An 11,567-nucleotide genomic window follows, 5' to 3' on the forward strand; every position below is an offset into this window, starting at 1 on the left:
AACTCGCCGTTAGTTTTTTAATCAGCCGTGTTATGTCGATCTCCATGTATTCTCCCATAGGGCGGGCCGCCTCCTGGAACCCTGAGTACCACGTGACTCGCGCCGAGCCGCTCTGTCGGCCATGTTGTCGGCAAAACACGGGGTTCAAAGGATTGCGCTACTCTGCTCCGTAGGAGCTATATAGTGCTCTACTCTGTACCTGGTTTGTTTCGCACGTATTTTAACAGGAGTAAAACAACAAGCTAGATCGCTAAATGAGTGGCACTACGGTAAGCTACACAAGTAGACCTGACAATGTGCTCGACACTGTGTGAGTGCGACGGAATACCCGACGCTGTTCCTCCCGTCGGTATCCTCGAAGACGCCAAAGGTAACACGTGTAAGACGTGCGATGACACAGCTCATGTGGTCCTGCGCAAGAAAGACGCTTACTGCGTGTCGTGCTTCCTCGCTGCCTCCACGCATAAGTTTCGCTCCACCCTCGGCAAGTCTAAACTCATCAAACCGAAACAAAAGATCCTGGTCGCCTTCTCGGGCGGCCCCTCATCGGCCGCCATGCTCACCCTCTTACTTGACGGCTTCGCCGAAGACGCTCACAAGCGGTTTCTCTTCGAACCCAGCCTCGCCCACATCGACGACTCCGTCGCATCGGGCAAGTCCGAGGCCGACCCCTCACTCGGGGAGGAGGCCGTCTCGCTCATGAGTTTGTCGAACCTACCTTTCTACACCGTGCCGCTCGAGCTCGTCGTCTGTTCCGACGTCGTCACCCTCGATCCCGCAACCCACGGTTCGACAGTGCCCATCGCCGAAGTGGACGGTTGCCGTCGGACGTTGGCGTCTTCGTTCTCCTCCTTCAAGAGCGCCACCGACCGCGAGTCCTTCCACAGAATCACGTTACGACGGCTTCTCTTGAAACTCGCCCGAGACAACGGGTTCGACAAGGTGTTCACGGCCGAAACCGGCACACAACTCGCCGCGACGCTACTCTCCACCATAGCGCTCGGCCGGGGTTCACAGCTTCGCGATCAGGTGAGCTTCTTGGACGACCGCGACGGCCACATCCAGCTTCTTCGCCCCATGCGGGAGTTTTCGGCAGAAGAAGTGGACCTATTCAACCAGCATCGAAACGTGACGTTTCGGCAGTCGCCGCCGAAACAAGCCGCGAGCATCGTCCGATTGACGGAGCGGTTCGTGAACGGGCTTCAGCGGGACTTCCCGGCGACCGTGTCTACCATCTGGCGCACCGGCGATAAGATCGCGCCTCCCGTGCGGACCGCGGGTTCGTGCTCGTTGTGTGGTTCACCGCTGGACACCGTCGACGTGCCGGTGGCTTCGGCCGTTGAGGCGCTCAGGCTTACGCGAGAGACGTCCAGGCAACGCGAAGGGGAGGAGCGGACTTCGCTGACTACGTTGGAGGACGAAGGGTGCCGCGAGCTGTGCTACGCCTGCCAGAGCCTGATGGCTGCAGGCGATCGTGCCACCATAAAGCCCCTTTTGGACAGTACAAACCCTGTGAAGCCACAGTTGAGCGAGGAGAACGGTACTGCAACGAAAGGGCTGCCTGTTCTCTGAAGCGGTTGTGGAAGATAGTTCTGTAAAGAGCTTTTCTTAAATGGCTGTTGGATTGCCGTGTTTGTCAATTTTTGCCATGCAACATGTCTTCTGCTGGATTGATTTCTAACTATGTAACTTGCCATGCTAGCCGTAATTTGCCATGCAGCGTGGAAATGCCAGCGGTGCACACAATTCTCTTATACTGACCCATCTCTATCCTAGGGTGACCACCTTCCTGCCGGTGGAATGCGGGACACCCTGACCCGGGGGGGGGGGAGAAGAAGTAAGCAGAGGACGGTATTTTCGCGACTCAAGAAATAACTATTAAGGGAAATTCACCAACGCGCACACCCCGAAATTCTGTGCTGTCCGAAAGCGTATTATACACCTGAAAATTTTACGCGGCAATTAAACTAAGATAAGTTTCACTCACAGTGATATACTTTTGTTTATTTGTAATGGTAAATATTTTATTAAAAGTATCTAAGTTGAAAACATAAAGATCGACTGCACCAGACCCCAATCCATCAAAAGGAAATAAAAAACAGTAAATATGTTTCGGCTTATTGTTTCCTGTCGATACTTACTCTTATATTAACATGCTCCTACACAAAAATAAAACCTTATGTTGTTTTTTTTACTGTTGTGAGTTGCAGGTTTTTTGTCTTCTGTGGCCGTCTTTACTAAAAAAAAAAAAAAAAGCTTTCCACAACAACCCTTTTGTATGATACAGTAGGATTTGCAACTAATTACAATAGTTTATTTTTCAGCTTTTGGCGAGCAATTTTCGCTTGCAATATTTTGCCATCAAGGGGAGAGGCACAACGGCGCATGTGCGTCAGTCTCCTGCAAGAACGACGGTTCCTTCCCGCAGTGCTCGGTAAGAAAATGACATACCATCGAGATTCATGTCATTTTCATCGAGATAGGGTAGGGTGGCTATCCCCTTTCACGCCCTCAGACTGCATGTAGTTCTGCCCCATATACGAGGCTTCTGGCCGGCAATATTTGGCCACACTTTTAACTGTTTCGTTTCTTACTTGATTGGCAAAATAAACATGGTGGGGTGGAACAAGCAGCAAGGGTATTTGAAACTCCAGCAAACTATAGGGGGCACACTGGTCAGCCAAAATGGCAAACGAAAGAAGGTCGTTTTCGTCGTTCGGCACACAGAATGGCAAACGAAAGAAGGTCGTTTTCATTGTTCGGCACACAGACCACCATGAATTTCTTGCACTGCAGCATAAGATCAGTGTTACATATGAAAGCAAAGTGATTTTTCGATGGTAGAAACCTTCTTCTAGTCTGCGTAAGAATGAAACGGCGGAGGCATAGAAATGATTACAGGAAACAATGTTTGTTTCTATGCTGCCTAAGAGAACCAAGCAGCGATAACAGACGACAGAGTCGAAACAACTTCCTCTCTCGAGCTTCTTGGAGTTGCTGCTAAGTAGCATCGATTTCGCTGGAGTCGCCAATACAGGGTGTTTTTTCTTTAGCTGCACCAAATTTTTAAATAAAGGGGAGGAGAAGTTACACGAATGCGGTTTTCACTGCAGGTTTATATGAATCTACAGACATTAGATTGTTATACGTGGTGATTCAAGGACACGCCAGGCTCTTTAAATCGACCGCAAAATTCGGTTTCTTAATTTATCATGCTACGACTTTGTGCAGCGTTGCCCACAGATGGTGCATTTTTTCTTGTAAAATTTGCAAGGAGCGAACTTGCCTGAGGAAAAAGTAAAGAAAGAAAAAGGCTTAGCTCCAATGAAAACGCAGCGACGCCACCGGTCTTCAAACAACACGGTGCCGTTTCGCACGGGAGACAAGAGATGGCGCAACGAACGAGCATACGGTGCCGAGAGCCAGCGTCTTTAGCAGACAATCTTTTCGACTCAAAAGCGGCGCGCGTTTCCAGGCGGCGACAGTCGCAGAAACAAAAACGGGCACGGTAACAACAAGGAACTGCAGTTCCTTGTCTGCTAAAGACGCCGGCTCTCGGCGTCGTATGCTCGTTCGTTGGCGGCAGTTAGCGTCGCGACCGCTTGCACCATCCCTTGTCTCCCGTGCAAAACGGTGCCGTGTTGTTTGAAGACCGGTGGCGTCGCTGCGTTTCCATAGGGGCTAAGCCTTTTTCTCTCTTTACTTTTTCCTCAGGCAAGTTCGCTCTTTGCAAATTTCACAAAAAAAATGCACCATCTGTGGGCAACGCTGCACAAAGTCGTAGCGCGATAGGTTAAGAAACCGAATTTTGCGGTCGATTTAAAGAGCCTGGCGTCTCCTTGAATCACCCTGTAGTTATTATTATCAGACTAATTAACTAAAATTTGTTAATTAACTTATTAATCACTGTAATTAGCATATCTGTTTATATCACAAACTTTGAGGCGGTCGTATGCAGACTTCTATTTTGTAGAATTTGCGTAACCAGCCCATGTTTTACGACATTCGTCCCCGAATTTCGCACTTTTATCCGGCTCATGTGTCACAAAGTTCAGCCATACACCTTTTCGACAAGGGTGCAGCCCAAAAATGTGTGATTGTCACACATTCTTGTTTTGCCTCACCTATATTTTCTAGCATATTCCAGGTTGAAATGCTTTATTATTTTTTCGTCCCGCATCTGAGATACAGAACCCATGTGACTGAGAACAACAGGAGAAGAAAAACACTATAGATCAGGGGTGGCCAAGCTGCAGCTCGTGGCTCCCCCTCCCCCCCCCCCCCCCCCCCCCCCTACCCCACACACACACACTCACTGCGCCACCTCCCTCCCGCTCACACGAGCACTTCTCCAAACAAAAACGAAACGCGTTTTAAATCAAAATGCAGGTTGCGGTTTGGTAGTCTTGTGCTACTGCTACCTTACGTACAGTTGGACTGCTTTTGACTCAGATAGACCGAAATTAGTTCGAGTTTCGTTTATTGCTCTCAAATCTAAACAAAAGCTTGCAAACTCCCCCCGCGGCTCTTGGGACCGGTCAGCCTGGCCACCCCTGCTATAGATCATCTCATGTCTGCAAACAAACTGGAGCGCCCCTAGCAGACACCACGGGCACCGCACATGTGCGATGGAGTGTGGGCAAGAAGCTCGCCATCGCCCATAAGCAAACCATTGAAATGCAATGTTGTCGGCATCAGTGCAAGTCCTCGTGCTCTTTTTCGCGTTAAAACTGGCAATGTCTCACTACTTGAGCGGACTCAGCAAAATTACTGAGGCTCGTTACACCGCAAAACTTTGCGTGAATAACGTGACATGCAACGATTCATTCCGCATGGCCGCTAAAGCCTGATTCACATGATAAGATTCCGCTCGCAATTTTCAGTCGCGACGTTACTTGGGCTGCAAAAGTGTAAACCATAGCTGAGATGGCCGACATTGGTACTGAAAATCGCAAGCAGAATGGGACCAAGTGAATCGGGCATAAAAAGTCGGAGATGGCCACTGGTAACAATGATCAATATCCCCTTCTATCTACTATTTACACCAAGCCTGCTTACCCCAACCAGCCTTCAAACTTAAAAGTCTTTTCGGGCCTGCCACTTACTACTTTTGCAATTACCAGGCCAACATTTGGTCTACGGGCCGGCGTCGCCTGAAAGAGCAGACGATAGTTCGAACGATCACGTGGCCATTTGAACTTGAAGACTCACTGAACGTAGTCTGCAGGTGGACCGTACAACTTGACGGTTTTCTGGCGTTCATGTTGGAACAAAACAAATATATCTGATGGCCACAAGTATCCGTGAATTCAACCCAAAGAGCTTCCCGCTCAAGCAAACCCGGTCCGACGGCGTCTGGTTTTTCCTTTTCGTGGCACATATCCATGTTCTCGGACAAACCGAGCACATGAAAACTGACATTCAAACCTTTCTCGACTCTTTTGGTACAGCCCCAATCGCGGCGTTTTGATGAGAAGGCAGGTTTATGTCTGGTTTCTTACAAAGCAATGCAGGTATGCAGATCCTGCATGGTGACTTCTGCCCACAGCCCCAGACCGGAAGTGCAGTTGACTGACTGCACCATGGCGTAACAGAGTTGAGTTTGTGTACAGAGCAGCAGGCAGCAGCTGGCATTCAGTTCTTCCTAATGCTGACGGTTATCGGGAACCAAAACAATGCGGCACTCAAGACATAGAAATGTAGACAGCAAGAAAGGCTTGGCAAATGTAAGCTAATGTGACTCTGGTACGTCCCTACCATGTTCCCCAGGTTTCGTTGTCGGCAGAGCTACCTGCCGTCGGTGTGTGGTCGCACAAACCAGCAAAGAAAATTTAGAGAACTAATGAAGAATATGCCGAGACATTCACTAGTGTAGTTGAAGATGGCTATCGGGACAGGAAACGGGTGTTCATGAAACTGCCAAGTATTCAACGAGGTTAAATTGCAGTTTGCCCATATAGTAGTCCTTGTATTTTTTCGGAGTACCGCCTTCCATGTCGACTGCTCGAATCTATCCGATCAAACCTTCCGATTGGTGGGTGTCAATCATATTCGTGAAAAAAATGTACATGCATGGGAGCTCAGAATAGCTGATGAATTGCAACCGGTGGGAAGTTGATAGGTATGTTAGCCTTTTGTAAGGGGTTTCTCTATCAAGGAACGCTTAGTGTGATCTGTAAAAAGATAATGCCGACCCATTAACCCTCTCGCGTGCAGGCTTAGCAATGTTGGCGTACTCGGTTCATTCCGATTGTATGGTGCCGCCACGTCGTAGCGGATTCGAGCGTCATGACACGGCTCTTAATCTAACCATAGGAGTTTCTGTGTTTTGGGAACATTAAGGGAATTTAGGTGCATCCGTGCCAAATCACCGAGGAAATGTGGTTTCAAACTATGGTATGCCACACTAACTTCACGACGTCTCTAGCCATTGTCGACAGGCTTCCGACAGGTACCAGTTTGCATCATGCAATATTTAATTTAGAGCGCAGCTCTTAGGTGCCCGTTTTCAGGTTGAGCGGCGTCGCCGTCAATGTCACCGCGCGCGTTTCATTATAAGACATCGGTTTCCTCGCTAAATTTAGCGGGAAACTGAACTGGTGTTGAGGTCACGCGATGTGAATTTCCCTGCCAAATTTAGCAGAGAAATTTTCGCTATATTTAGCAAACATTTTCTGCTAAATGGGAGGTGAGGGGGAGGAGGTGCATACCCTCCCTTCCTCCTCCTGAAGAGCTGCACTCTAATTTCGCATTACTGAGAATTATAAACGTCTTTCATTTTTTCATATCAATCTGAAGTATACTATGTTTCACCTTGCATGGACTGTAGCAGATGCTACAGTAATGAATGTATCAGTTTACTATGCGCCCTCTTGCACGTCGCTGCGCCTTTCCAGGAGGTCACGTGACTTATCGCTGCGTCTTATGGGCTTTAATGGTTTGTGGTATCCTCTGTGGTCCAACATATGGTGGAGGGTAGTATAGTGGCATTCATAAACAAGTTACATAAACATCGTGCAAATTCGGCCATCTAAAGTAACACTCCGCTCACATGAAAATGCTAAATGAGATTTAGCCATTTGCAATTTGGGAATCGCCAAACCAGCATGTACCATGCCTCGCGCCGCGCATGCTACGTGCAACGCTTGGGGCCAAGGTTGTGAGCCGATTTGTTGATTGTTAGAATGTCAGATGGCTGAATGCCATTTAAGCTGCCAGCGAAGCTGTTATTTTTACATCTAGGATGATGCCTAGGAACTGACGTCTAGGACGACCTTGAGGGCGATGTCTCGGACGACCTCAAGGACAACGCCTAGAAGACGACGCCTAGGACGACCTAGAGTATGAGCTGTAGGATGACCTCCAGGACGACTTCGAGGACGATGCCTATAGATGATAACAAGGGATCAAGACCTCACTATCTAATGCCAATGAAGGCTGACTCACACTGGTTGCCTCCTTCTTTTTATTTTTATTTATTCATGCTTGCCACGTCCACTGGTGAGTTTTCTGTCAACATCCGCGGACACATTTTTTCCCAGATCGTAGTGCATAACGGCTTCGCTGTAAAAAGTGTATGCAACAAAAGGCAATAAGTTTGTCACTTTAGTTCTAGATGGTCGCCTTGCGGTTCTACACATTTTTTGCAACGTCAACGGCACAACTAGATGACAGCTGCAAATGCTTCTTTGTGGATCTGTTGAGACCACTTGGATACTACTGATTGAAAGGCAGAGTATCTTGAAACCAATCTATCACGGAGAGTGTCCTTCATGGCCGGAAACAGCGAAAAATGTCTGTGTGGAAGGCCGAGGTGCAAGGGAGTGGGAGGAACCACGTCAGTGTTGTTTCCCTGAAGACGTGAGCTGCATCGTAATAGAAGGTGACAGTTACAGCATTTTCTGGTCGACTCTTATCCATGGAAAGAAATCATTTTGTTCAGAACGTCTCTGTAGAATGCAGCTGTCAGCGCTGTTCCCTTTGGCAAACAGCGGAAGAGGACGACGCCTTTACCATCCCAAAACATTGCCTCCATCATCTCCGCACCGGCGGCAATCTGAAATGTCTTCGGTAGCAGGGAGTCCTACTTCGATTCCTGCAACTGACATTTGGTTTCAGGATTGAAACACAGCATTTAAGTTTCATCCATTGTGACACAATGAAATGAAAGCACCACTCATGCCATTCCCATGCAACAAAATGTCCTCGTCCCATAGAATCTTGCATATTTGAAGTTGCCTCTCATTCCTTTAACCAATCCAATTCTAGAGAAAAAAATTAGATCTTACAACTTCAATGTATAAGAACACTTTTGTATGCTATGATAAGGACATGCCATTACCGGTTGAAGCTACCTGTGTAGAGAAATATATAATGGTAATGAGCGGTCACAGGATGTTTGATCTGAAAACTCTGCCACAAGTGTTGCCAATTGTTGAAAGGAAAACAAAAAAATTTAATCAGAAAACAAAATTTTTTTTTTTAAGGCAAACATTTGGACAGAAATCCTTTGATCCGACATTAGTTGCAAGTTGCTGCAACAAATGACACCCCCGTCCTCTATCCTTGTTGGTGCCCGCTTGCCCGGATTAGACCTTGCCCCCCTCGTGCAGCAGCGGCGTTTTGTGCCTGCCGGCAGCATCGGATGAGTTTGTGGCACTGCTGGGGTAGCGCCAGCTATCGATCCTGTATTTTGAAATGTCGGAAAAGCTGCGCAAAGCCTTTTCAAATGCTTCACAAGATATTGAGGCCAGCTATGATCTCGCAGATTCAACTGACTTCTCCCTAGCACCGAGAACATGCCTCTCATAGTTCAGTTTTTTCCTAGGGACAAAATGCAATTGAGGACTGTAGCAACCTAGCTGAACAATGGACCTTTTGCAAAGCATGCAGCACTGTCTATGGCACTGAAAGGAATGCCAGGAACAGCCTGTGTTGTGTAGAACCAGCTGTAGCGGAAAACGGAGGCAACCTTGGAAGCCACGGATGTGCAGGCAAGGAATTGCACTGTCATCTTTCGCTCTCTCTTGCACTCTTTAGTGTCATATGATGGATGCTGCGGGGGCAAAAGACCTTCCGGTAATTTGTTGCACCCTCGGCGCACTGCCTCAGGGATTTTTCCGCAAGGTCTTCAAGCATCACCTGAGGCATGTGCCAAAGATGAACAATCTTGCACAATAGGCCTGTTCTTTATGGTCTGTTAATAGCTGTAGTCACTCTTAGTGCCTAAAAGTGTAAATAAAGTCATCCTTTTTCTTTTTCGTTTAGTGAATATGCCAGGGGTGTCCAGAGGGACATAAGGCTAGAGCCGCAGACAAAACTTCAAAAAGCCGCAGGAAAAGAAAAGGGGGGGGGGGATGCTTTTTACAAGAAACGATATGGGGAAACGGTCCTTTCTGAAGGGGACAACTATAATCGTCGACTACAACAAATTACACCGCCTGCAGAACGTTTCTCCAACCACAGCGCAAAAATGAATGCCTGGTTCGCTAGCCAGCCACAGCCCCTGACGCCCGCGTTGTGTGTGTGCGGTTGGAAATTCTTTCTAGAACAATAAAGGAAACAGGGTCACTGGAAACATCTGTGTGTCAAAAAGCAGTCCCGCTGTATGTATGTAGAGTAGCGCAAAGCTGTAAAGACTGTGAGGTTTTTTTTTTTAGATTCTAGAGCTCTTTTTGTCTTGGGGATGCAGGAGGGGAAGGGGGGCACACTCAGCGAGATGCGAGCTGCACTTGGACCTGCGAAGAGCCGCATGCGACTCGCGTGTTGCAGTTTGGCCACCCCTCAACTATGCTCTAATCTTCTCAGTGATAGGAATATGTACCTCAATACAGAAGATACAGAACCGTGTCTAGCCAGTTGCCCATTGGAAGCCCTTGGCTTTTCCATGACAATAGTGTGGATCTGTCAGTTTACACAGGTCAATCTAGGGCCTCTAGACAGGTATGCGATGCTGCGTCTTGTGGCGATGGAATATGACGCAAAATATCTGCATTCCACGATTCATTTTTTACATTTTTGTGCACTTTTGTTACACAGATTTGAGTTTTTCTTTTAGCTGCCTAGATGTATTTAGCACTTCCAAGTTCATAAAACAGTCGACAAAGTTGAACAAGCATTTTAGCAACAGTAAGTTCTTTCGTCTTGAGATGGTGCCTTCTGCCCCCCTGTAAGAAGCATTCTGGAAAGTCTAGGGTCCCTCACAGAGCATTATTAGTTTTCCCATTACAGTAAAACCTCGTTATAACAAAGTTGAAGGAGCGGTCGTAATTATTTCGTTATAACCATTAGTTTGTTATAGCCAATGTCCATTTCTTCCCACTATTAGCAAGCAAGGGGAATTATGATTGCTTTGTTATATCCATTAGTTTGTTATATCCCGTTTTGTTATAACGAGGTTTTACTGTATGTGGTAAATTAATATACCTGCATGGGCATTTAAGAACAGTTATTTGTTATTGTATCGAAATGTACCGACAACCAGATCTTGGAAGAACGACTTCATGCAGCATATTAATTATGTGGCAAACACTTTTTTTAGGTAAGAGTGTACAAACTAGTTTTGGTCAGCGCCAGATCAACAGAGGCCCTAAGGAGATGCCACTCCAGTCCCTTTTCCAGCCCTGGAAGATTAACGAGAGGGACTCCAATCATCAGTGCTTGCTTAGGAGGATTGGTCAATGTTCCTGCATTTCTGGGTCATGATAAAAGTCAATCTACCATAAGTACAGTACTTGCCAAAGCTATCTGGAACACACAATTGGCATCCCATCTCATGGGAGTGCTATACTGGCGGTAACCAAACAACTGCTCCATGGCATAGCACTCAATGGAACAGCCCAAGCACGGGAGGCTGCTTGTTGGACCATAGACACCGCAGCAACTTTTTCGGCCGGCTGATCTGTAGTTATCACCATGTATTTTTTGCATGAAGACGCACAGGTGACTGTCAAAACAGTCAGTGATTAGATGATTCAATCAGTCAGCATTTTATGTTTCTACAGAGAAAGACAAAAAGCATATATCACCTAGCAGAAAGAATTGCTCCATTGTCCCCTGTACAGCAGCGATTTCAGCATTGAGCAAGCGGCCTCCCTAGCTCGGACTGTTCCACGGAGCGTTACATCCTGGAGAAGTTCTTGAGCTACCACCAGCATAGTGCTTTCATGGGATAAGATGCCGTTTTGAATAAGTTTGGCGAGCACTGTACACAATTAAGCTAGCCACTGTTAAGGTTCGAGCTTGTACTTTGGGTTTTGGATAATGATGGAGGCAGTGCTCTAAAACCCTGCTGGGCACTGCTAACAATTAGAATGGCTTCCATTGTCTTTTGATGTGTTTCTGTGTGTATCTTAATTGCTTTCATTTATAGCTAACTTTGGAGAACCGGGAATACAGCAAACTTGAACCCGGATAAACACCAAATTTAAGAGACTGGAATCAACTGAAAGTAAATTGCCTCAATTGCTGTATTCGCAGTAAAACCAAACATAAAATATACATCCTGCAAATTTCCAAAAACCTGGAATTCTACCCATGGAGACAGCAATACTTACGAACAAGCGACA

General features: G+C 47.0%; 1 protein-coding gene across 1 annotated transcript; it reads left to right on the forward strand.

Annotated features, from left to right (window-relative positions):
* The first annotated feature begins 89 nt into the window (after window positions 1-89).
* LOC8053678 (cytoplasmic tRNA 2-thiolation protein 2-B) lies at window positions 90-1,628 on the forward strand. The gene has a single exon (XM_002435281.4). It carries the CDS (start codon window positions 295-297, stop codon window positions 1,570-1,572), a length of 1,278 nt encoding a protein of 425 aa, XP_002435326.3. The 5' UTR covers window positions 90-294; the 3' UTR covers window positions 1,573-1,628.
* The last annotated feature ends 9,939 nt before the right edge of the window (window positions 1,629-11,567 follow it).

This window comes from Ixodes scapularis, unplaced genomic scaffold (genome assembly GCF_016920785.2).
Source record: "Ixodes scapularis isolate PalLabHiFi unplaced genomic scaffold, ASM1692078v2 PGA_scaffold1__304_contigs__length_218370807, whole genome shotgun sequence".
Classification (NCBI taxonomy): domain Eukaryota; kingdom Metazoa; phylum Arthropoda; class Arachnida; order Ixodida; family Ixodidae; genus Ixodes; species Ixodes scapularis.

Excerpts from the sequence above, each read along its gene's own strand:
- LOC8053678 (XM_002435281.4), top strand. The coding sequence starts at position 295 with ATGTGCTCGACACTGTGTGAGTGCGACGGAATACCCGACGCTGTTCCT.